The sequence below is a fragment of the Orycteropus afer genome, unplaced genomic scaffold, assembly GCF_000298275.1.
Source record: "Orycteropus afer afer isolate SDZICR_OR568_19922 unplaced genomic scaffold, OryAfe1.0 scaffold00006, whole genome shotgun sequence".
NCBI lineage: Eukaryota > Metazoa > Chordata > Mammalia > Tubulidentata > Orycteropodidae > Orycteropus > Orycteropus afer.
Window position 1 is genome coordinate 1,577,562 of NW_006921593.1, and position 26,121 is coordinate 1,603,682.

Here is a 26,121-nt window from a genome sequence, read left to right on the forward strand (position 1 = left end):
CCAAGCCCTGCTCTTGCCTCCTAAACCCTCCCATCAGCTCTCACGCCAGGACCCCCTCAGTGGAAGGACCAGTCCTCGAGGCCCTCAGGGTAAGACCCACACCCCCAGCCAGGAATCCAAGGCCTGTCACGTCCACTGGCCTCAGAGACAAACACCACAGAGGCCATCTCTTGGGAGGAGAGGAGTGGGAAGCCTGGAAGAAAGTCTGAGGACACCCATCTGAGCTTTGGGGTGAGAGACAGACACACACAGACACAGAGACATACAGACACACGCGCACACGCAGAGACACACACGCACAGAGCAGAGGGAGTCGGGGGGTCCTGTGCCCGGCCGGAGGAAGTGCTCTCATGCAGGGGTGCGCCCACTGCAGAGGAGGCAGAGAGAAGGCAGGGATGGGGGCCGCTGCCCGAGGGTCTACACAAGATGTGGAGGGACAGGTGGTCCAGAGGGTGGGCCCGACCAGGTGGTCGGGAGCCAGTGCCCACACTGGGCTGGGCTGCAGAAAAAGCCAAGGGGAACACAAGAGCCAGTGAGGTTCCCAGAGCTAGAGACACTGGAACATGGGAGGCCTGTGCTTACAGGTCACCCCAGTGAGGACCAGAAGAGACCTGCTTCAGACCCGCTGCCCCTGTGGGAACGGGAGAGTGCTGCAAGCAGGGACACGGAATTGCAAGAGAGCACCAAGTGGGGGGGAACCAGTAGCCGTTACAACCCCAAAGCCAGGTTCAAGAGAGGCACAGAGGGGCCAGAGACAGGAGCCACGTGGTGGGCTTCCAAGGGAAGCAGCTGCGAATTCTGCCAAGCAAGGAAGCAAGCAGAATGCTGGGCCAGATCCTTAATCAAATCCAAGAGGAAGCTAGAAAGGAAATCAGCCACCACTAGGGGGTGTCGCCAGGCCTTCCCCCTCCAAGCACAGTTCATTGATTTCAGCCAAATTACAGAACCAAGAGAAGGCGCGGTGCATCCTGGAGGGGGACTGTTGACGGAGGGGACCTTCCTTCCCCCGCTCCCCGGAAGCCTCAGCAGCAGCCCCAAGCGCGGCCCTCAGCTCTAGCCTGGGCACCAGGCCCAGGGTCACTCTCAGGATCAGAACTGAAAAGGATCCTAGTCAGCTGGTGCCAAGGGCTGAATTCAACAAGGTGAAGCTGGAGAGACAGAAATCCAAACTCCTGCTCCTGAGTTAAAGGGTTCTTCTTTTCCCCTCTGAAGAGCAAAATAAACATGACTTGAGTAGTCAGTAGGAGGTTGAGTGTGAACCACTGTCACATGGAACTAAAAAATACATGTGACTCAGAGCGGCATCAGTAAAGGGATGATGGCCAGAATCAAGGATGTGACTCTGCAGTGCGCGGATCACACCCGTGGTGGCCAGTTCTGGATGCCACAGTCCAAGTAGGAACTTGGCAAATTAAAGCATGTTATGAAGTCTGATAAAGAAAAAAAAAATTAAAGATGACTGGGTGAGAGACTTCCCATCTCCTCCCAGTGGATTAGCTGGAAGCTCAGGGCCTTGGGGCCCTGGAAGTACATGCTCTCAGGGCTGTGGTGTCCACTGTGCTAGGGTGGAGGGACACACTGGTTCTGCTGCCCAACGGCAAAGCAGACAACAGAGAAGAAAGACACAAGAAAGCGGGCTGCAGCTTAGGACTGCAAAGACAGAAGGGGTTTTGTGCGGTAGTGAGCTCCCCGTGATCAGCAGCATGCAAGCAAAGTCTTTGGTTGGGGGGGATCTTGGAGAGGTAATCCATGACCCAGACAGGACTGGACAGGATGCTTTCTGGGACCCCATCCACTCCTCAGGAGGAAAGTTGGGCAATCTACTTCCATAGTGTTACCGCCTCGGAAACCCAAGGAAAGGTTGCTATGTGTCGGGGCTGACTTGATGACACATAACAACAACAACAATCTAATGCTGAGAGTCAGTGATTCTATGTCCTCACCTCTTCCAGGAAGACTTCCCTGGTTGTTCCAACCTCCCTGCTCACTCCAGCAGTCTTTACTAGTCAGGCTGTCATTTGGATCCTGGTCCACTTCTGTCTCACGCATCCCCCCAGAACCCCAGAGGGTCAGAGATGGAGCAGCCCTTGACTACCACCCAGTCCCGGCTCCCCACCTGGCAAGCAGAGGCATCACAGGAGAACCGGGCTGCAGAGTCACGTGGACTCGTCCCAGTGCCGCCACTCTTTACCAAGGAGCTTTGGCGCCACTTTTGAGCCTTGGTTCTCATGAAATAGGATGACACCCCAACCTTGCAGGACTGAGATGATGAGGTGAGGTAACAGGTGCCGGGCCCACAGGAGGTACTCCCAGATGGTCACAATGAGAGGCTACAAGTGCTTCCCACAGCTGCCAAGCGCCCAGGGGAAAATACAGGATCCCCTGATAGGGGCAGAGTCAACCGCGGGGAACCCTGCCCAGGGTGGAAGTCCCATTGGTGGCGTGAGGCTGTCTCTGCCTGATGGGCCATCTGACTGGCTCACTCGCTGACCATGAACACAAATGGTGACCAGAAGTAAATAATGCCTTTGTGACAAAACCGTTCAAATCTTAAGAAATAGTGTTGGCAAAATAACCTAAGGGGTCTTTGGTGGGGAAGAGGCTGGCCCTCTCACCTGGTGGGACCCCTCAAGGACCAGCTGACTCCCAAGGGCAGGGGTGTGACGAGATCCTTCACCTGTCCTTGGCCCACTCTACCCACTCAGGGGTGGGCTGGGCACCCCTGGCAGGGCCTGTCTGCCTGGGGGCCGGGCCAGGTGCATCAGTGGAGCCATAAACTCAATCCTTCTTGGAAGAAGAGACTCAGCTCACAGAAGACTCTGGCCCAGAGGATAGGGTCTTTAATACCATTTACCATGTAAATGGTATTAAGGAGCTCTGGTGGCGTAATGCCTAAGGCATTTAACTGCTAACCAGAAGGTTGGCGGTTCAAACCCACCAGCCACTCCACGGAAGGAAGACTGGGCAATATACTTCTGTACCACCTCGGAAACCCCAAGGGAGTCATTATGAGTCAGAATCAACTTGATGGCAGTGACTTTTGGTTTGGTGAGGCCCTGTGTTAGGCTCCTCAGAGATCACCTCATCTAACCCTCAACAACCTGGTAAATAGGGTCTATTATCCCAGATGTAAGGAGCTCTGGTAGCGTAGTGCCTAAGGCACTTGACTGCTAACCAGAAGGCTAGTGGTTCAAACCCACCAGCCACTCCTGGAAGGAAGGTTGGGCAATCTACTTCTGTAGTGATACCACCTCAGAAACCCAAGGAGGGGTCGCTATGAGTTGGGTCTGACTCGACAGCACATAACAACAATAACAACAATCCCAGATGTAAGGAGCTCTGGTGGCACAGTGCCTAAGACATCTGACTGCTAACCAGAAGGTTGGCGGTTCGAACCTGCCAGCCACTCTGTGGAAGGAAGACTGCGACCTACTTCAGTAAGGATTTATTACCTCAGAAATCCAATGGGGGGCGCTGTATGAGTCGGAATCGACTCAAAGACAGTGAGTTTGGCTTTTTGCATCTAACATGTACAAGCCAAGAACCCAAGGCTCAGTTGGCATCTAAAATGTACAAGCCAAGAACCCAAGGCTCAGAGAGAGGAAGACACTTCCCCAGGTAGACACAGCTGAGCCAGAACTGGAACCCAGGACTCCAAGGCCTGTTCCAGGACCTCTCTTGGCCCTCCTCAGCTTTCCTCAGAAGCACTCCCACCGCACTTAGGCACTTGCCAAGAAAATCAGGACTGGACATGCGGCCACTTATGCAGAAGGACTTCACCCTCACCGGTTGGAAGTGACCCTCGTAAGTTACAGAAGCAGCTCAATCACCAGAAACCGCCTTCTAAGACCCCGTGGACCCTGGTGTGGGCTCTGGGAGCCCTGGGAGCACCACTCACTTGCCTCCCTCTTTACCCACCTTGGAGCTGGGCGTCTTGGAGAAGCTGAGCGTCTCGGTGGTGAGGGAGAAGTGGAGCTTTTTGAAGGAGGAGGACATGAGGGGGCCCTTGCCTTTGGTTTTGTGAATGAAGAGAGGCCCCTCCTTGACCGGCAGCGTCTGCAAGCTCAGCGTCCGCTGCAGGTCCAGCTCTGCCCGGCCGGATGCGTAAGACGAAAAGACAGCTAGGTGAGCAGGGGCGGGGCCGGAGCAAAAGACAGCTGGAGGCTGTGGGAGGAGCCGTGTGAGGCACCAGCAGCGGGGGGCAGGGCCATGGGCGGAGCAGACAATCACAGGAGGCTGTGGGCGGGGCCTCGAGAGGCTAACACGGCGGTGGGCGAGACTCACAGGGAATCGCTCACCTTCTCGCTCCTCGATGTCCACGAGCTTGGTGATGAAGTCCTTCAGCTGGGCCACGCCTTGGCGCACAGTGGGCTGCAGGGGCTCCATCCATGCCTCCTTGGCCCTGGAAGCTAGCGTGTCCATGTTGCCCACGTTCTGCACCGCCTGGGGGCAGGAAGGGCCAGTCCAGCTGTCAGCTGAGCCTCTTCTCCCAAGAAGGGTTGAGTTCATGGTTCCCTTGATGCACCTGGCGGCACGGCCCCGCTCACGGCCCAGCCCAGCCCCACTGGGGATCAGAGTTGAACTGATCAGAGTTTGAAGCCTTTTGGGACTTCAGTAGGTTAGACCATTGGGGCCCAACCCATTAACCTTCCTCTGCGGGCTCTGGTGGTGTAGTGGTTAAGGCATTTGGTTACTAACCAAAATAGTGGTTCAAACCAGCTGCTCCAGGCAGTCTGCTTCTGTAAAGATTTACAGCCTTGGAAATGGGGACCACTGAGTCAGAATGGGCTGGATGGCAATGAGTTTGGGTTCTTGGTTTGCAGGCGTGACTAGAATCCTGCCTGCTGGGACCAGGGAGTAACTAGATCAGGTTGGAAGTCCCTGTTACACCACTTGGGCAACCTGGCAGGGCTCATTTTCCTTATCTATGAGTTTGGGCTCTGGTGAGATGAGCATGAGAAATCTTTGTAAACTGTGAAGTAAGGTGTCAACGTGGGCGTTATCACTGGCCTCCTCACAAGGCCTTCTGGGAATCAGTCGCGAACACACGATGGTCCAGACAGGCGCAACCTCTCCTACATGCAGTCAGGCACCCCGCCACTGTCTGCAGGCTTGTACCTTAGCCAACAGCAGCAGCGTGCGGCTGGTGCGCGCGTCCGCGTGTCGCTCCCGCAGGTGGAAGAGCTTGGGCGCCATAATGGCGGGAGAGAAGAAGCGCAGGCACAGGAAGCTGGTCACGGCGATGAAGGGCACGTTCTGAAGGGTCGACAGGGGAGAGCCGAGCTGTTCTCTCCCCAGGCCTGGCCTCCTGCGCCCTCTTTCCTTTGTTCCGACTCTCTCCACGGCCCCGCCCTGCCCTTCGTCCGCTTCCAACCCTCCACCTTCCCCACCTTCCCCGTGGCCCGCAGTCCCTTCTCCCCCACCACTTTCCTCCCTCTCCCCGCCCCAGGAAGGCGCACCTCGTCCTCGGCCCTGGGGAAGCGCTCGCGCACGCGCCGGAACAGCTGGCGGAAGGTGGCGCGGACCACCACGGGGCAGGCGCGCACGGACCGACTGAGCGCGCTCAGCAGCGCCCCCAAGTGGGAGCGCAGCGTCTGCGCGCTCTGCTCCAGCACCTCGGCCTCGGTCTGTGGGCGGTGCAGCCCCGAGCACCTGCGTGGGCGGGGCGGACCGGTGGAGAGAGGGGCGTGGTTAGCACCTGCACCCGCGGCGGGCGGCGGGCTCGGGCAGGGCCTGCCGTGGGGATAGGCACAGAAAGGCTTCAGCAGAGACAGGGGCGCAGAGTTAAGACACAGGTGGAACAGGGTAGAGTCACCACAGGTAAACCCCAGGCAGAAAGCGCCATAAACCCATTCAGAGACTGAGCCTAACCATCCCCGCTCCCGGGAACTACCCCTGGCCTCACCCCACATCCTTGACCTCCACTTTGCTCGGGTCCAACTCCACGTACTTCTTCTGCTCAAATACCCTGTCGATGACGGGACCCAGAATGCTGTGCAGATAACGCATCCCAGCCACCTGGGGACCACCAAGAGCCGGACTGGTCCTTCTCCACCTCCAGCTGCCCACCATCTCCCAGCATCAGTCTCCCCAGCTTCCGTGACTCACGCCCTTTCCCTCTCGCCCCTGCCCCGCTTGTCCCCCTGTACCCATACAGCTGGCCTGGAGGGTTCTACCCACACAAGTAGGGCAGTGGGCATGGTACGCAGCTGCTGAGTGAATTAATGGAATTCTTAGCCTTAAAGAGTAGTGGGCGTGAGTTCAGGTCCCCTCTGTCTCTTGGCCTGTCTTGGTCTCCTTGTGTATAAAACGTCAGTACAGGATGCAAACTCACCTTCAGAAAAGACTCCATGGACTTTGAGGCCAGACTGTTGCTCCGAAACAGGGTGTTGGCCTCGCCTACGAGGAGAGGTTCCACTGGGTGGGAGGACAGGGCCTCCAAGAGGAGAAGAGGAGGCTGGGCGCTCTAAGCTGGCCCCTCAGTGAGCAGCCTCCTGGCCGCCTCCCCACCCACTGTCCTCCTGCTCCAATCCCTTGCCTGCCTCCTGCGGCTCTCCTGATCTGACTCGTCACTCTCCCGGAGGAAGTTGCCTGGGTCTCTCCCTTCCCAGCATCTCCGAAGGCCCTGGCCCCCGCTCCCCTCTCGGCCACACCCTTGGACCAGCTGCTTCACCCAGGCCTCACTGGTGCGCCCCAGCTCCAGCTGGAAGAGCAGGTCCAGAAAGTCCTTGGCCAGCCCCTGCCCCAGGAAAAGCATGAGCAGGTTGGTGGCCACCTCCTGGCGGCACTCGGTGCTGGTGGTCTCCTCGATGAGTGTAATCAGCCCTGGGCCCTGCAGGGGGCGGCAAGGACAGGCAGGGCTGGGGGGGTGTGGCCAGGGCCCTTGGAGCACTACGGGGAAGGGGGACACTTGCCCAAGGGGTAGTGAGGCCTGGGCACAGCAGGCTCCCAGCACAGGCCCAGCTCAGCGCTGGCCAGCCCCCTACCGTCCTGAGGACCCGGTTTTGCCTTCTGTGGAGTGGGTTTAGGAGGACAGGGAAGACCCTCCCACCTCGTCCCCCCCGGGCACCCCTCACCTGGGTGCCCAGCTTCACCTCCCGGCACAGCAGCTGCACCAGGGGCTGGTAGCAGCTGGATGGCAGCACCGTCTCGTCCCGCAGCCATACCTCCAGCTGCAAGGAGCCCAGGTTGCTCCTGGAATGGGCAGCCTATGACCTCTCCACCAGGGACCCAGGCCGTCCTGGGCCACGGCCCCTCCCCACTGCCTCCAGTCCCCCAGAGTCTCTGCTCATAGCCTCCAGCTTGGCGTGCACAGCACTATCCCATTCTTTGCCCATGCTGCTGTCTGTCTAGAAAGTCATTCCTGCCTCAGTGCTCATGGAAACCCCACCTATCCTCAAGGCCTGGCCTTGCTCCCTCCAGACTCCAGATTGATTCCCGTGGACATGGAGGGCTCCCCAGCCTCGGGTCCGTAACTCCCAGATAACACCTCCCTCCTGGGTACACTTCACCCCTGAAGCAAAGCCCATCCACTGCCTCCCTTTGCCCTTATATCCACCCACCAAGGGAAACTGAAGCTCAGGCAGGCTGAGCAACTTGCCACTTTTGACCTAACTCCCAAGTTCCCTTGCTCGGGCCCTTCCGGTGGGGAGCGCTAACTAAGGCTTAACATTTTCAAAGACCCCGGCCCTCAGCACACGGTAGATAGACCTCAACACGATGCTGCTCAGCAAAGGGTCACCCAAGCACGCTCAGTGGAGACATGCCCTCGGCTTGCTCCGTGCAATTGCCCTGGTGCTGGAGGCACACCTTCTACCCGGTTAAGAGCCCGGGATGGGCTTCCACAGGGAGACAGGAGCAAAGCTAAATCATCAGCGGGGTGTGGGGGCCCTGCTGAGCTTCCGCTTTAGGGAACAGGGGGTAAGGAGGTCAGGGGCTTCCTGGAGAGGGTTGCCAGATTTAGAAAAACAGAAATACAAGATGCCCAGTTAAATGCGAAATTTTTAGTGTAAATATGTCTCAAGTAGGAGCTCTGATGGTGTAGTGCCTAAGGCATCTGACTGCTAACCACAAGGCTGGCGGTTCAAACCTACCAGCCACTCCTCGGAAGGAAGATTGGGCAATCTACTTCCATAGAGATACTGCCTCGGAAACCCAAGGAGGGGTCGCTGTGAGTAAGAAGCAACTCGATGGCAGTAAGTTTGGTTTTTTGCTTTATGTCTCAAATACTGCACGAACGTGTTGTTGTTGTTAGGTGCCGCTGAGTTGGTCCTAACTCATGCGACACTACGTACAACAGAATGAAACGCGGCCCAGTCCTGTGCCATTCTCACAGTCACTGTTCTGTTTAAGCCACCAATGCAGCCACCGTGTCAATCCACCTTCCGCTTTTTCACTCACCCTCTACTTCACCAGACATGATATCCTTCTCTAGGGACTGGCCCCTCTTGATCACATGACCAAAATACAAGAAACAAAGTCTGGCCATCTCCCTTCTAAGGAGCATTCCGGCTGCACTTCATCGAAGACACTTTGTTCCCTGGCACCATGGTACATTCAACATTCCTTGCCAACACCACAATTCAGATGCATCAATTCTTCGGTCTTCCTTATTCATTATCCAACTTTCATATGCATATGAGGTAAATGAAAATACCACGGCTTGGGTCAGGCACACCTTAGTCCTCAAAGTGACATCTTTGCCTTTCAACCCTTTAAAGGGGTCTTTTGCAGCAGATTTGCCCGATGCAATAGTTGTTTAATTCTTTGACTGCTGCTTCCATGGGTGTTGATTGTGGATCCAAGTAAAATGAAATCCTTGACAACCTCAGTCTTTTACCCGCTTACCATGATGTTGCTTACTGGTCCAATTGTGAGGATTTTTGTTTTGTGTTGAGATGTAAGCCGTAGTTTTGTGTTGATACTGAAGGCCGTAGTCTTTGATCTTCATCAGTGAGTGCTTCAAGACCTCCTGGCTTTCAGCAAGTGAGATTATGTCATCTACATATTGTAGGTTGCTAATGAGTCTTCCTCCAATCCTGATACCCCATGAACATACTTACACTAAACATGATTGTTTATCTATAACTGAGTTATAACTGGGTGTCTTCTTCCTATCTGGCAATCCTATGCCTGGGAAATCCCAGGCAGTCAGAGCTATAACTCAAGGATCCCGACTCAGAACCCTGGGGTCTGCAAGAAAACTCTTAAAGGAAAAGGGTCTGAGGGATTGTTCCAGAAACTGAGAAAAGCCAGAAAGCAGGAGACTAGTACTGTCTTGAAGCTCAGAGGACAAGGCTAAGTCCAGGACTGTGGGAAGGAAGAGGCAATGGTAACTGGTCTGGGATGGAGATGGATCCTGGCTTGACAGGTAAGGGCTGAAAGAATTCCAGGACTGTGTCACTTTGACCCCTGACCAGCCCTCCCTCACTGCCTGCCTGCAGCCCACTCTCAGCCAGCCTCCACCCTGGGCCAGAGCCCACCACCCTGCTGCCAAGCCCCCAGCACTCACTCGTTCCTGCGACTCTTGGACTTGTCGGGCTGCAGCCGGAACCAGCCCTCTTCCTGTTGGGCTGCCCACAGTCCTGCAACATTGAACGCCACCTGGGGACAGAGCAGAGTGGGGAGACCAAGCTGGGGCTGGGATACTCAGCTCTTTCCTTGCCCACTCCTGGTCTTGTGGAGGGAGGGTTACCTTCTCAGGGTCCCTGGGCACCAGTGCATGGGAAGGGGAGCTTCTGGTTCTGGGGAGTCCCAGGCCTTCTGAGTGCCCCTCTCTGGGGAGCTGGAGGGCGGCCCTCAGGGGTGGGACTGGAGGCCAGATGCTGAAGGCGGCAGGTGCAGCCTTGGGGACTGGGGTGGGGAGGCAGAGCGGAGCTCACTTTGCCCAGAAAGTCGTTGCGGCTGACGAGGTCCCAGTCCCAGGCCTCCACGCACAGTGCCCCCGTAGCCCCCTCCTCCAGCTCAAACTCGAACGTCTCGTTCCAGCGGGGGTAGCATGATTTCTTCACAATCTATAAGCAAGGGTGGGCTTGACTCCACAGGCTCCCCAGGCCCACCCACCCCAAACACCTCCCCAGGGTTTCCTGCAAGGGCCTCGATGCAGCCCCTCTCCTGAGACCAGGCGCAGGTCCTAAATACTAGACGGAACAACTTCCTGTTCGATCCCCAAGCCCCCCTCCCATTTCTCAGATGGGAGGGGCACTGAGGCCCAGAGTGGGTGAGGGAGTTGTCCAAGGCCACACAGCAAAATGGTGGCACACTGCCCTGAGAACCCAGGTCTTGACGCCTCCACCCCAGGCTGAGCCCACCATCCCAGCCATTCCAGGAGGTGAGGAACTCAGTGTGGGCCATACCATGCTCCACAGGTATGGTTACCTCAACTCCCCCCCTACCTGGCCCCCAGCCTAGCTGAGGTCACAGGGGCTGGAGGCCTGGAACCCACTCAGTGCCCTCAGAGAGTCTGTACCGCTCTTCTGCAGTGCCTCTGTGACTTCCTGCCCAACCTGCCCTCCAGGTGGTGGTGAGGAGGTGGCAAGGACCTGGTGTGTCCCTGAGCCTCCCTGCCCCTCCTAGCTTCCTCACCGAGGTCTCCCGTGTCCGGCCATTGTAGTACACTCGCACAAAGGGGTCAGATGCACCATTCCGGTCCTTTGGGGCTAGGTCCCTGGGGAAGGGAGCGATCAATGACTTGTCACCCAAGCCCCCACCTCTCCCTCCCTGACTGCCACCCTGCCACCATGGGGTGACTGCTCCCAGAGGAAGGTCTAGGCACCTCAGGCTGCCCCTGCCAAGTGGGGTGGCTGTGGACAGCACCTGTCTCTTTTCTGGGCCCCGATTCCCACAATGATTGCTCCATTGTCCCCCATGTGCCACCTGCCCAGACCAAGTTGGCCCAAGGCAGGGGCCACAGCTCCTTCCAACTGAGCACCTGCAGACCAGCTGCCACCCCTCAGTCTAGGGGTGTGTGTGTGGGGGGAAATGTAGCCATGGCAACCGCCGGGGCCATGGGCCCTAATGCCCTCTGCTCCCAGGGCCACCTTGGGCAAGGACAACGTCTCTGAGCTTGGTTTCCTCAGTAGAGACAACAGGTTTCTAGAACATCTCCTCCATGATATGCAGGTAGTTGTTGTTGTTATGTGCCGTCGAGTCGGCCCTGACTCATAGCAACCCCTCCTTGGGTTGCCGAGGCAGTATCACTACAGAAGTAGATTGCCTAACCTTCCTTCCGAGGAGTGGCTGGTGGGTTTGAACCGCCAGCCTTCTGGTTAGCAGTCAAGTGCCTACCAGAGCTCCTATGCAGGTAAGTGGGGAAGGTCAAGATACAGGACCCAACAGGGCTCTACACGGTCCCTGACTTAGAACCTTCTGGAGAGCTATGAAGCCCACTCTTCTTCCACGGCTTATTAACATTCCCTCCTGCCCGTCTCCTTTCCTCTCCTGCCTGCTTTTCAACCTCCTCAGAACTTAGAGAATCCCGGAGATTGGCCTTAAGAATCTGCCATGAAAGATGAGGAGAAAAAGTTCATTCTTTCCCTGCAGCAAATCGGGCTTTCTGCGTTACCTCAAACATCCAGCAAGGGTCTCATGGCTGGGGACAGTGGGTGACAAGTGGACTCAGACTAGTCGTCTCTCCAACAGCCCTCAGGAACAGAGGGCTGAGAGAGGTGAGGGAGAGAAGGTGTGGGAGAAAACCCTGGCATCTCCCTTTGTGGCAGGTGGGTGCTGGGAGAAGAGCCCCCAAGACCCCAGGAGCTGGGCAGCACTTGTGAGCGTGCCCCCAGATAGCCTGGGGAGGCAGGAGAAAGGTGGTGAGCGTGGGGTGGTGTGTGAGGAAGGGTGGAGCCGGGAGGGGCGGGACTTGTGTCCCCAGGCAGCTATGTCTTTTCATAGTCCAGCTCCCTGGAGAAGTAAAGCTAGGGGTGGGGTCACAGAATGTCCCCGCCCCTCCCAGGCCCGCTCTCCTTTCCAGAAGAGCAATCTTTACCTCCAGAGAAGCCGGCCGCCCTCCCTCCCAGCACAGGTGGCCCAAGGTGCTGGCTCAGTGCTGCTGTCCTCCAGGGCGACGCCCTCCCACCTCGCAGCAGGGAAGGACCCAATGGAGTGGCCTTGAAACCAGAGAGGAAGACGCTCCCTCATGGCAAGTGTGTGACTCACACCCAGGCCCAGACAGGGGTGGGCCTGCAGCTAAAAATACCCTGGAGGGGGGGAGGGGGGCTGCCACAGGTGATTCAGACCCACAGAGCCAGCACCCCCTTCCCATTCAAGGCACTGCCCCTCCTGGGGCTATCCCCCACCAGCCCTGCCATCTGCAGGTTCTCAGAAATTTTTCTGACCCTCCCACCCCACTGAGAACCTCTCCTTACACACACACACACACACACACACACACACACGCACACACCAGGCCAAATGTGTGCGGCTAAACGCTCTGGTGGTGCGGTGGTTAAGGCATTTGGCTGCTAACCAAAAGGTTAGTCAGTGGTTTGAACCCATCGGTGGCTCTGGAAGAAAGATGAGGCAGTCTGCTTTTGTAAAGATGTACAGCCTTGGAAACCCAACGAGAGGTCCCTGAGTCCAAACAGGAACTCTGGTGGCATAGTGCCTAAGGCATTTGACTGCTGACCAGAAGGCTGGCAGTTCAAACCCACCAGCTACTCCTCGGAAGGAAGGTTGGGTAATATACTTCCGTAGTGATACCGCCTCAGAAACCCAAGGAGGGGTCGCTATGAGTTGGATCCAACTCAACGGCAGTGGGTCGTGAGTCCAAACTGACCTGATGGCAGTGAATCTGGTTTTTGGGAACCCTCTCTATAACGCCCAGAGTCCCACCATTAGAACACCATCTCACCCCCTAAGGGGCCCATCTCCCTGAGTGGGGCACCCAGAAAATACCTTCAAGACAAGGAAACTGGGATTGTCTCCTGAGAGCAGGCCTGGGTGGACAGAGGCAGAGTACTGGGGCCAAGATGTGGAGGGTGAGGAGGCTCAGAGGCCCCCATGGGTTTCTCCAATGTCGTGGTCCCTGCAGGCCCACTGCCCCGCTCTCCAGCCCCACCTCTCACCTGGCCTCCAGCACGGAGCAGCGCAGCCGGTGGGGGCCGGTCCCAGGTACCACTTCCAGCCGCAGGTGGATCTCACCCTGCACCTCCTCATCAGGGTCCACCTCGGTCAGATGGGCCCACCCACTGAAACCTGTGGGCGGGGGCTCAGCTGGGGCCTGGCTTTTCCCACCATGCCCTCCACCCTCATCCTCCACCAGGCCCCAAGTGACCCCTCCATAATCCCCTCAGAATCTGCTCAAGCCCCTGTGAGGTGGGGGCTGTTATTCCAAGGGACCAATAGTGGAAACTGAGGCTCAGAAGCTAAGCAACAGCAGGTGGGAGAGCCAAGATTAGAATCCAAGTCCTGGGGCCTGCCGGGCCAGTGTCCTCACTGCTGTGCCACGCTGTGTTTGGCAGCCCTGACCCCAACTCATCGTGGGATCACGTGCTCAGTTTCCCCATCTTGAAACCAGGGAAGTGCCTCTCTCTCAGGGCTGCCTAGAGAAGGGCCTGAGGTCCGGATGGGGAAGTCAGAGAAGACACTAAGGAATGGCATCACTGTGGTCACTGGGGCCCAGAGGGGCAGGCTGAGGACATAGGAGGAGAGGCCTCTGGCCTGGCAAGGGCCAGAGGCCTCATGAGTCAGCAAAGTCCCCTTCTCTCCCCCACCCCTGCACGTCTGCCCTGGCCTCACAGACAGGAGCAGGTGTGTGCCGGGGGCGAGGTTCCGGCTGGCAGAGCCAGAAGCACCTAGGAGCTGCTGGCCTGAACCCTTGCCAGGACAGGGCTCAGCCCAGGAAGGTCAAGGTCATACAGCGACCTTGTCAGCATCCCAGGAGCCATGTCGGTGGCCCTCCAGCCCTCAGACATGACTCCTCAGACATGAGAGTGGCAGGGAGCCCAGGCTGAGAGGACCCCACAGGCCACAGAGGAGCCATCTGATGGAAAGAAGGGGTCCCCTTCTGCCTACAGCACCCTCAGATCCCATCACCAGCATCAACTCTTTACTCTAGAGAAGATGCTGTCCCAACCCAGAGGCTAAATGGGGGCCAGGACCCAGAGGTAGGGGGTACAGGAGATGGCCAGAGGCCCAGACTTTTAGGGGTTGGAAGGAGTCTAGAGGGAGGGCCCTTGGGTGCAAGCCAGGCAGGGATGAGGCAGAGAAGTGAGGGAGTCAGAGAGGGAGACCAGGGTTGCTGGGCATGGACTCCGTCTCACAGCTCTTACCCTTAGGGTAGGCGGCCAGGGTGTCCCGCGTCAGGCAGACCTTTCCGATCACATCATCCCGGCTGGAGGGTGGAGCAGGAGTCAGAGCTGGGTGGGGCTACAGCATCTGTGCTCTGGGAGTCCAGGACCCCCTCCCACCCAGTTCAGAGCCCCTGTGTGAGCACTCCAGTCACTCCAGCCACTTGTGGGGGCCCTTCGGAGCAGGACCCAAGACGAGGGCTGGTTCTGAGACCCTTCTCCTGCAGGCCCTGGCTTCTGGACACTCTCACGGGCACATGCTGTTTCGGCACACGGACCACTGTGTGTCCACACGCGTGCCAAGCTCATGCTATCTGGGGCCCCTTCATGACTCACACCCCCATGCACATGTAACACTGGATCACATGCAATTCCCACCTGTGCACATATATGACGTGATGCAGGCATCCTCACTCACAGACACCCTGCATCTATTGCAGACACACTGCATCTACCAACCCCTCCTGGGCTCCCCCACCCTTTGGATATTCAACAAACAAACACACACATTGGATCTCATAGCAACACCTCCTTGGGTTTCTGAGGCGGCATCACTATGGAAGTAAATTGCCCAACCTCCCAAGGAGTGGCTGGTGGGTTTGAACCGCCAGCCTCCTGGTTAGCAGTCAAATGCCTTAGGCACTAGACCACCAAAGCTCCTCCTTTGGATATGTTGTTATGTGCCGTCGAGTCGGACCTGACTTATAGTGACCCCTCCTTGGGTTTCCAAGGCAGCATCACTACGGAAGTAGATTGCCTTTGGATATAGAAGGGTATAAACATAGAAGGGTTCTCACAGAGGATGCAATGCACCCAGTGAGACCAGGAGTGAAATGGGCCAGGGAGGGGGCAGATGTCCAGGTCCAGACCCCAGGTGAAGAGTGGGGCCCACCCACCTGAGGGCATCCTCGTCCATGACATAGAAGGCCACAGAGTGGAAGGTGGGTGCCAGGTGCACTCGATACTCCTCACCCCAGAAGGGGCACAGGGTCTTCCATACAGTGGCTGTCCTACAAGAGCGGCCCCTTAGCATCTGCCCTGGCCACCCCCATGCCCCGGGCTGCAGCAAGACAGGACTGTGTGAAAGGAGCCCACCTTTCTCCACATCCCTCTCCCCACCCCAGTGATGACAACTGGCTCTGTCGTCTGAGGCCTCCTTGTCCCAGAGCCCTCCACCAACAATCACCCCCTTCCTGACTTTCCTCTCCCCTTCGTGAGGCCAGGGCTGTGTCTTTCCAGCATTTACATTTGGGAAAACTGAGACTGGAAGAAGTAGTAATCACTACTGAGAAACTGAGTCTGAGAAGCTGAGGCTGGAGGAAGGGGTGATCACTGTGGGACTCTCTCAGGAAGAGGGGCCCCAAGTTGGAAGGAGGACCAGGGAGGGCAGAGGAGCACTGTGGAAGGAGCTCCAGCTTCGGGCTCAGCCAGACTTGAGTTCCCATCGGGCCTTTGGTGACACGGCAGGGTGGCAGGAGAGCTGGGACCAGACTGGCCTCCCAGCCCCACCTCAGCTCCTGATTCGGAGCGGACTTGCCAAGGGCGGAGCCAGGAGGCTGGCCAAGCTGACTCAGGAGCCGGGCAGTCCTCCTGGGAGGCACTGGGATGAAGAGCCACAAGGTCTTGTCCGGGCAGGTCCTAACCCAGCTCTGGCCAAACCCCTGAGGACCACAGCCTTCAATTCATGGAATGTCCCAGGGTATGTGTGAGGAGAGCTGAAGCCTCCAAGGACTGGAATGTAAGCACAAGGAACCATTTTCACTCCAGCCACTTCTCAGGCAGGTCATTTGAGCTCTGGGGCCTCGGTGTCCCTGTCTGTAATTGAGACAGTCAGACCCCCAATGCCTCTCTAGCCCCTTGGTATCCATGGTTTTGAGGGAATCTAGAGAAAGACTGGGGCCGTGCCTGCAGGCAGGAAGAACTGTTGTCCAGTGGCCTTGGCCTGCGGACAACAACAGAGACTAAGGCAAGCAGAACACTGGAAGCATCTCTGGCCATTCACTTAGAGATGGGCCTCGATGAGGGAAGGGGCAGGGCATCCAAGGCCCTACGTTATGCCTGGCCCAGAGATGGGGAGGGAACGTGTGCAGTAAAGAATTAACAACACAGTGAGTCTGGTGTCCACACCCTGTACATTAAAGCTTGGCTCTCAACCAGCTCCTGGGACATAACCTTTAAGCCCTTGGAATATCCTGCTTGATAAGAGTGTCTTTGTTTACCTGGGGGCCCTGGACCATGCCAGATAGTCTATGCTAACAATGTGATTGGGCCATATGGTATCACCTTGACCTCTGAAGGGATTAGAGGTTAAGGTCAGCCATGTGAGTGGTCCAACCAAAATGAAACCAAAAAACTCACTGCTGTGGAGTCAGATCCAACTCATAGCGACCCCTCCTTGGGTTTCTGAGGCAGTATCTCTACGGAAGTAGATTGCCCAATCTTCCTTCCAAGGAGTGGCTGGTGTGTTTGAACCGCCAACCTTCTGGTTAGCAGTCAAATGCCTTAGGCACTACGCCACCGAAGTTTTGTATCTGAGTGGTCAGCCATCTCTGTGTGACCAACTCCAACGAAAACTCTGGACGCCAAGATCGGGTAAGGTTCCCTAGTTGGCAGCACTTCACCTGTGCTTCCTCCTCACTTGCTGGGCGAAGCAAGCGTTGTTGGTCTGACCCCACTGGCAGAAGGCAACAGAAGCTGGGGCTTGGTGTCTCCCTGCCCTCCACACATCTTCCCTTGGCCGGTTTTAGTCTCTTTTTGCTGTCACGAACCACAATTGTGACAATAATGGCTTTTCGAAGTTCCAGGAGTCCTTCTAGTGAACTACTGAACCTGAGGGTGGGCTTGGGAACCCCCAAATAGCACAAGGGAGGAAGGGGCATCAGAGGAAATGGCTGGGGATTCCGAGCCTGGAGAGAAGCAGTCTTTGTAGAGGGAGAGGGGGCCCCTGAGTTGGAACAAGGACCAGGGAAGGCAGAGGAGCACTGTGGAAGGCGCTTGGGCTTTGGGGCTGGACGACTTGAGCTCCTGTCTGGCTTTGCCACTTACTGGGTATGTGATGTTGGCAAGTTAGTCTCTCTAAGCCTCAGTTTCCCCATCTGTAGTAGGCTTGAATGATACAGTATCTGGCTCATTGTAAGAATTAAGTAGACAGTGCTCAAGTGGACACTGCGTCATGGTCATGGTCATGGTCGTCACCGTCATCTCTCCCTCACAAGCTTGCAGACATGAATAAAGCCAGGCAACCATCCTTTGGCCAAGCTCCCAGCCCCACAGCAGGTAATCAGTGGACAGGCGTTTAAGGTCCATGACTACAGGTAGGCCTTCCTCACTGCCCTGGGTAGTGTCAGGGCATGGTGGGGGGCCCAGGGGATTAGATGCTCTAAGCCCTCACCCACCTCTGCACAAAACCCACACCCCACTGAGAGTGTGAGATGGAATGAGCAGGGGGGAGAGGGTATACTCCCGGAGGGAGCCCCTTCCCAGGCCCTGGTCCTGGGGGCGCAGGCAGTACCTGATAATAGGTTCATTGTCCACCTTCACGATGCAGTAGGGGTCGCTGCTGCCGCTGCTACAAGACAGACAAGGAAAGGAGGGGCTGAGTGGGAGGCCTGCTAGAGGCGGGGCCAAGGATGGGCCCCCCAGGCAGCTCCTCTCTCTCTGCCAGGGGCCCTCAGTGGCCCCAGGAAAAGGCTTTGCACAGGGTCCAGGGCTGAGGCCCAAAGGCTTCTCAGCCTAAACATGTGCCCCCCCATTCAGTCTGGGTGGGAGGCCAGGAGGGAAAGACAGGAGCCAGAAGGAAAGGAGATCAATAACTAACAAACAAACAAACAAACAAACAAAACATTACCGTAAAGCAATTCCAACTCATAGCAACCCTGTAGGACAGAGTGGAACTGCCCCATAGGGTTTCCAAGGCTGTAAATCTTTATGGAAGCAGACTTCCTCTTAGGGGAGGAGCTCTGGTGGGGTATGCCTAAGGCCCTTGACCGCTGACCAGAAGCCTGGAGGTTCAAACCCACCAGCCACTCCTCAGAATGAAGACTGGACAATCTACTCCTGCCCAGGCATCGGGGGTGGAGGGAGCAGAGAGTGTCATTCCTCACGCCCCTCCCTGGGGACAAAGGGTGCTTCCTCCCGCCCACTCCCACCCCCACCCCAGCCACCCCCACCCCAGCCGGCCTGTTCTGGGGAGCAGTCAGAACAGCATCCCCTTTGCTCCTGCGGGTCCCCTGCCCAGAATGTCCCCCCACTTCCCCCACCATCAGCCCCCACTAAGAAGCCCCTGTCTCAGAGGCTGGGGTGCTAGTTCTGGGGACCCTGCTGCAGGTCCCTCGTCACCCCAGCACAGCTCAGGATACAAGAACATCAATGCCTCCCTGACCTATGAGCTATCTGAGGGCAGACCACTGCTATGTCCACAGGGCCCCGCACAGGGCTTGGCACAGAACAGGGGTCCTGTGAGTGTTTGCTGAATGAATAAAGGGCTGAATGAACAAACAGCACACAGTCTGGCCTCAGGAGCTGCCAGCAAAACAGGGGGCACTCAGTTCCAACTGACGCTGAATGTGGGGGATCCCTAGAGTCTAGCGGGGTCTCCAGGCAGGCCCAGGGATGGTACTGTGGAAGGGGCACGGGAGGACTCTCTCCAGAACTGCCCTCCTGGCGTCCGTTAAAAGGAAGTGTACTAGCAAGTGGGAGGTTGGGGAATTCCATGTCCTGCTTCCCTTCTCATAAGGGGCTTGTCCGGCAGAGGAAGCCACTCTGGAAAACATCTCCAAAAGTCCTGACACCAATGGAAATCCCTGCCAAGACTCACTTTTTCCCACAATACCAGCTCACGGGCTTGCTCGGTGAATGTTAGCCCAGCCTGAGTCTCCTTGCTCATCTGCCTGTAAACTGCCCCTATTACGCAAGAACCTCCTCTTCCAGGGAGCCCTCAGTGAACACTCCAGCTTGCATTCTACCCACCTCAAAGCCAGAGGACTCCTAGCCTCAAGCGATCAGCCCCCTGTGCACCCAGGTAATGGGGGCTGGGCTGAAGAGCCAGAAGCCACACACATACACGGCCAACTCTTCCTATTGGTGGTAATTATGTTCCATAGAGTTGCCATACACACTGAATTAGCAAATACTGAACCACCACTCCTAGGGGAGGAGCTCTGGTGGGGTAGTGCCTAAGGCACCTGACTGCTGACCAGAAGCCTGGAGGTTCAAACCCACCAGCCACTCCTCAGAATGAAGACTGGACAATTACTCCCATAGAGATACCGCCTTGGAAACCCAAGGAGGGGTCTCTATGAGACAGATTCGACTCAAAAGCAGCGAGTTTGGTTTTTTAGGGGATGTGCAGGGTTAGGGTCCTGCAAGCCTCTGGTCTGATTTTTGTCAACAGATCAATAACAAACAAACAAACAAACAAAACATTACCATAAAGCAATTCCATCTCATAGCAACCCTGCAGGACAGAGTGGAACTGCCCCATAGGGTTTCCAAGGCTGTAAATCTTTATGGAAGCAGACTTCCTCAACTTTCTCCCATGGAGCGGCTGGTAGGTTCAAACTGCCAACCTTCTTGTCAGCAGCCAAGTCCTTTTAACACCACCAGACACCACCAGAGCTCCTAACAAATCAATACATACATAACCTTTCTTCTTTTCATGTGTTTCTGTTTAAAGACACCTTATTTCATATGTATTGTTGGTTCATTAACATTAAAACTCACAGCCCACAGCATGGAAGTTCCTGCCTGAATAAAGCTGATCTCACCCACGGATTTCTCCCATAAAGCACATCACAGCCTTCGTGAGCTCAGAAAAACTGGCCAGTACTTTACCAGAATGCTTGGGGGCCATTCTAAACAGTGAAATTGCCATGAAAAGCACAAGAATGCAAAAAGCATGGCACTACATAGAACGCTTGAAGGACCCTTGGTTACACTCTAAGAGCGGAGACAAGAAGGCAACGTGTTGCCTTGTTACACCTCAGCTGGCAACCCGCATGTCACGCAACTCAAATTCTATGCCTCTTGCACCGTGCATTCCAGGAATGACTGTCAAAGTGCCACGATCATTGATTTGGGGGTACAAAATAAAGTTAGCGAGCAGATGAATTTGCAAATACAGAATGCAAGAATGTGAATCAGCCGTGTTTGTACAAGGAGCACAGGAGGAGGAGGGAAGGTCAGTGCAGGCTGAGACGGGCAGCCCCAGCACAAGGCCACCTCTTCCCTGCTTGCTACCACCTCCAGGCCAGTGGACCTTCGGGTACAGAAAACCTCTTGCTTTTCCCTGTGGGCCCAGCGCTGCCTGGCTGCCTCTCACTCAATGAATGGATCCACGAACAATGAATGAATATGCGAATGCATGGCGAGGCCTGGGGCTTGTGTTTCAGGCTGGATCACTGGGTAAGCAAAGGCCTGGAAGCCAGGACAGATGGGGAGGGGTGGTGCCGGGGCAGCGATGGGCTGGAGGGGTGGATCAGAGGGTGCAAAGGGAACAGTGTCAAGAGTGGGCTGAGGCCAGGTTTTAGAACTTGGGCCCAACCATGGCTCCTTGATGACCCGCTGGGACCTGTCCCGCTTGCCAGTGCTCTCCGCCCCAGTGAGGCCCCTGGGCTGGCCCCCTCTTCCACTTCTCCTTTCCCAGCCAGTCGCCTCTGGCCCAGCCTGGCTACTTGCGGGGCCTCTATATTTAGGGCCTTGGCAGTTTCCAGGCTGCAGAAGGGCGGTGATCAGGGCAAACTCCAAAATAGCCCCAGGCCCGTCCCCAGGGCCACTGGACGTGGGCGCCGCTGGGTCACTGGTCACTGTGAGACTCAGCTCCTGCCTGGCTGACCCAGACACCGAGGGGCAGCAGACAGCAGGAGGAAGCAGGGTGGGAGAAGGCAGGATGGGTCTGTGTATGAAGACAGACCCCCTGACACTGTCACAGGGGTGACACCAAAATGACCCCAGGGTCAGTGGTGGCAGGCTGGTGCCGCAGTAGTGGACCACAAAGGCAATGGCATCACTAAGGGTGGTGTCACCTGTCACCTAGTGCAGTAACTCTTAACTATCCCCCTCACCCTCATCCCACCCCCCAGTCCTGCCCGTTGCCTGTCAGGGTGCAGGCTGCCAGAGTGGCACACACCATGGGGCAGAGAAGAGGGTCTCTGCCTTGGCCAATGGGAAAGAGAAGGAGCTTCAAGGGAGTGGAAGGGGGCAGGGCCAGGAGGGGCAGGGCCCAAGCAGTGCAGCCTGGGGGGCAGGGGACAGGCCATTCCATCTGGGGGTGGGGATGATGGTGTTCCCTGGCCAGCAGCACCCATGGGGGAGGGGGAGTAACCACCAGAGTTCCTCACTGTGGAAGTTTAGGGTCATGGTTTCATGCGACATCTCAGTTAATTGGCTTAATAACGTGTTTAGTGCTTCTGTTCTACCTCCCAGTTGACTGCATGGCGCCTGGGGTATGGAAAGCTTGCAACCTGTCATCCAAGGCATAATTGGTGTTTCTTCACCTGAAGCAACAGAGTAAGGAGAGTCAGGAACAGGAGGAGGCAATGGAATGTGTGGCTAATTGCTTCCATGAATAACTGCCTCCTTTGCCAGGAGAACAAAAGAACTGGATGGTGCCTGGCAATAATTACTGAACATTTTGATTAAAGATTCTATAAAAGTATCCTGATCAAAAGGGGGGAAACTGCAGAACATAATGGAAAAATCTCATAGACTATAGACTTTCTGGAGCCATGGAGGCTGAATGAAGCCTTGAAACTATTGCCCTAGATCACCTTTAAACCTTAAACTAAAAACATCCCCTGAAGTCATCTTAGAACCAGACAATAGTTTAACTAATGTCTTTAAAAATACCTGTCTTGAGTATTATGTTCTTTTAAGAACTATCTACAGGGGATCACATTGACAACAGCAACTCGAAAGATTAGACAGGAGCCTTAAAGGGCAGTGAGTTTATCTTACTGGAGAAGGAACAACTCCGAAAAGCAGGGTGAGAATAGCTGCACAACTCAGGGAATGTAATCAAGGCCATTGATGGGTATATGTTTTGCTGTGTATTTTCTCAACAACAATAAAGATAGACCACTATGGCAAGTGGTGAGCTCCCTGTCCTCAGAAGTGTGCAAGCCCTGGCTGGGGAGACACTGCTCACGAGACAGTAAAGGAGGGCCACGGGTGGTCTCCGAGGCCCTGAAACCCTGCAGCCATGCTTTGCACAGGATTTTCGAAGCTTAGTGACCACAGCTAGCTTTCAATCTTGGTCCAGCCAGGATCCCTGGCTCATTCCAGCAGCAGAGAGGATCTGCAGTGTAGTAAATTACTTAGTATGGCTTTTCTACCCATAAGTCTTTGTAAACTCCAAGGTGGGATTTTCTATGGGCACCTGAGGAGCTCCTGATTGCTGAAGGTGTCCACCTGGAGTATTTCTGTTGGGAGTGGCACAAAACAATGTTCTGGGAGGTTCCCACTCTCTCTCAGGTGCTTAGAGTTCTGATGCTATGATTGGCTAGTTTGGCCACTCTGCCGGGCTGAAAAGGAGGCCTCCTAGAGGCAGAACGCTGCTGCCGAAAGAGACACGTGCTGCTGGGAAAAACACAAGAGACACGCATTGCTGAGGAAGACACCGAGGGACATGCACTGCTGGGGGAGAGACTGTGAGAGACTTGGCTGAGAGACGGTGGGCTGGGGAGAGAGACTGAGCATTTTTCCTGAACTCGAATTGTAGCCTGGTGCTTCCCTGATAAACCCCATAATCTGTGAGTTCTGTGTGGCCACTGCAGTGAATTATCGAACCCAGGAGAGAGGTGGTGGGTACTTTGGGAGGAACGCTTGGTGAAAGGACTGGAGGGAGGCAGCATGTCTGGCCTTGAAGTAATAGGCCTTGGGCTATTGATGGTGATTCTGCCTTCCTCTTGTGGGGTTCTAGGAGGTCAGAACATGTGGCCTCCTCGTCCTTTCTGCAGGATCTGAACTCTGACTTCTAAGTACATGCTGTGTGGCCTTGGCAAACTAAACATCTCAGGCCTCAGATTCCTCACCCACAAACTGAGCGAACGTATCTACCTTCTACAGCTAATAAAAAGATTAAATGGGAAGGGCCCCACTACCTCTTCTTCTCCTTCCTAGGGACCAGGTGTTCCTCAGGGACCTGGAATATCAAGACAAATGAGTCACGCTCCCTGCCCTAGAGGCAGGCAGGCAGGCAGGCAGACTGGGAAGGAGCAACTGCCACACGAAGGCTCCATGCTCACCCCAGCAGACCCAAAGTGCTGGAAGGCACAAAATGGGGGCAAGGAACCCTGACCAAGAGCACAGGGCAAGCCCTAGAGAGGAGATGTCTGAGAGGGGTCCTGTAGGATGAATAGGAGTTTTCTGGAGGACTCCGAACGGGAGTGTATGGAAGCAGAAGGGCTTTAAATATACTCAAAAGCAGGTCCATGGGGGGTCGGCAGTGACATGACCACGCTGACGGGCCATGCACATGGAGAAGGGAGGGTTGACAGGTCAGAGCTGGATTAAACGAATACCCCTGGCACCACGCAGGAGGCAGGGAAGAGGTGGTCAGGAGAGGTAGGGGGATAGAGAAGGAAAGAGATTCCAGAGGCAGAACCAACAAGACTGGGGGCCCTCCGGGATGGAGGCAGGGCTGTGGGAGGGGCACCTTGGTTCCCAGGCGGGTACACCCTGGGCTGGTAAGAACCTGCATGAGAGCCAGCTGCTGCTGGGATGGGGAGGGAGGCGACAGACGGAGGGGCCGCTCCTCCCAGCCGCCACCAGCCAGAGGAGGCCAAGATGACCTAGTTACTGGGGCCAGCATGGGGGTGCTTATAGGATGGGCCTGGAGGCCAAGACCCTTTTCAGAGCTACAGACATTCCCACTCCCAGCTCCTGCCCCACCTCCTCCACGCACAGAAACCCACTTTGAGAGGGCTCATTCCTCCCTCACCCATCGCCATGGCAACTGCTGAGCCTGGCCTTGGCAGGCCCAGGGGGCCCTTGAACTGGAACTGCTTGCATGATGAGTTCAGGGGAACTCAGGGGGCAATGTATGTGAGAGAGAGATGCCCGTGCCCCCTACCTTGGGCTTGCCACCTCTCTGTATCCCGGAGCCCGCCCGCTGAGGAGCGCAGGGTGGGGAGGTCTGGCCCAGCAGACTTTGGACTCTAGACAGCCTCCCTGCCCCTGCTCCAGGCAGCCAGTGCCCCTCCATCAGTGTGTTTTTCACTTCTCCCATCTGGGAGGGATTTCAACCCTCAGTTTACAAAAGGAAAAACTGAAGCTAAAGCAGAGACCTGCCTCTAAGACTGTACACAAAGGAGCTGCTGGCAGAACCAGGAGCCAGGGGTCAGGCCTATGGGACCTTCTAGAAGAGTAGGGCAAGGGGTCCCTGAACCCTTCTCCCCAAATCCAGCTGAGGATCCGAGAAAGCCCTAGATACTAGGGCCAGCACTTCACACCTCTGAGCCTCGGTTTCCTCGCCTGTGAGATGGGCTGCTGAGAGCTGCCTTGCCGGGTGGTTGGCAGGACTAAAGGGACACAATGCAGACCCAATCTGCCCGATTTTGCAGGAATCCTGGCCTCCTGACCTATCTTGGCCCATCTCCACCTGTCCTGCTCTTCTCAAGAGCTCCCCCCGGGCTCAGGGAACGTTGGAGAGGCAGACGTGTGTCAGGGGCACACTGCCGCGTACGGAGGGCTCTGAACTGCTAAGAAGGAACCCTCATTTCTAGGAGGTACCTCCATCCTCTGCAGCCACACCCCTGGTAGTTCCCCAGAATGTTTTCCCACCGGCAAAGCCCCTTGTCCTCTAGATTCGCTCTTAGCTCCCTCCCTGCTCCGTAAGCGTCCGCACAGACGGGGGCCCCCTCCTCGGTCCCCGCCCTTCACTGACACCCTCTGCTCCTGTTGTCAGCTGCTGTCCAGTGTTTGCAGAAAATCTCACTGTCCCCATTTTCCCTACCAGTCCCCCACTGCGGCCACACTCGCCACACCCTCGTCGCTGCTCTACTTGTGGGCGTGCTGTGTGGCCCACAGAAAGGTCAGCCTTAAGGGGTGGCACCCCTCCCCGGAAAGTTGGGGCTCCCGTCCCTGGCCGCGCTCACATGTCCTTGGCGGGCAGGTTCTTCCCCTCGACGATGCGGATGGAGAGCGAGCTGCGCTTGGCCATCGCGGGTCCGCGCCGTGGGGTCCTGGTGCGAGGAGCTGGACGCCAGGATCCGGTGCAGCGGGCGGCCGCCGGCGATGCTGGACCCGGCGCCACCGGGGGCGGGCCGCGCCGGCGAACGGGGAGGAGATCGCGGGGGCGGGGGGCCTCGCTTCCACTTCATTCACTCCCGCCCCCGCCCCCGTCCCACGTGCGGGGGACACTGCGCCCTTGCAGGCCAATCAAGGGCCGGACTTCCCGGGGTGGGCGTGGCAGTTCCAGACCACGGAGTTCATTGGCTGGGGCGGGGGGGGGGAGACTCTGCCCCCGTGCAGGCCAATCCACGGCCGGGCTTCCCGGGGTGGGCGGGGAAGACCCGGACCGAGGCCTTCATTGGCCGCCTGGGGGCGAGGGCAGGGCGGGACCTGCGCGGAGGCGCTGATGCAGGGCTGGCTCTGGGCGCGTTGGGAGCCCCGAGCAGCGGGGATGGAAGCTGCTGTGGGCGAGTGTAAACGCGTTGTGCCCAGCGGCTTTGCGCCAGGGACGTGTGGGGCGGACGGGCGGTGCCCGAGTGGGCCGTGTCGGAGCTCGGAGGCGTGGGCAAGTGCAAGGGGCGCCCAGGCGGGCTGGAGGAGAAGGCCCGTGCGCACGGGGCCCGGGGCGCCGGGCTCCGATGTGTGATGCATGACCGCCTGCCTT

The 26,121-nt window shown here is 56.8% G+C and overlaps 1 protein-coding gene across 1 annotated transcript in view; it reads right to left on the reverse strand.

Moving 5' to 3' along the window:
• LOC103196424 (ras GTPase-activating protein 4) overlaps nt 1-25,446 on the reverse strand; it is a 35,225-nt gene extending 9,779 nt beyond the window's left edge. The window contains exons 1-16 of the mRNA XM_007940167.1: nt 25,382-25,446; nt 17,800-17,856; nt 15,185-15,298; nt 14,271-14,332; nt 13,065-13,194; nt 10,585-10,666; nt 9,882-10,013; nt 9,512-9,603; nt 7,077-7,194; nt 6,685-6,832; nt 6,335-6,399; nt 5,906-6,018; nt 5,460-5,652; nt 5,119-5,256; nt 4,299-4,443; nt 3,919-4,088 (exon numbers count right to left, since the gene is read on the reverse strand). Of these exons, the coding sequence (XP_007938358.1) occupies nt 3,919-4,088; nt 4,299-4,443; nt 5,119-5,256; nt 5,460-5,652; nt 5,906-6,018; nt 6,335-6,399; nt 6,685-6,832; nt 7,077-7,194; nt 9,512-9,603; nt 9,882-10,013; nt 10,585-10,666; nt 13,065-13,194; nt 14,271-14,332; nt 15,185-15,298; nt 17,800-17,856; nt 25,382-25,446 (1,824 nt within the window). The remainder of the gene's footprint in view (nt 1-3,918; nt 4,089-4,298; nt 4,444-5,118; nt 5,257-5,459; nt 5,653-5,905; nt 6,019-6,334; nt 6,400-6,684; nt 6,833-7,076; nt 7,195-9,511; nt 9,604-9,881; nt 10,014-10,584; nt 10,667-13,064; nt 13,195-14,270; nt 14,333-15,184; nt 15,299-17,799; nt 17,857-25,381) is intronic.
• Nucleotides 25,447-26,121: the final 675 nt, after the last annotated feature.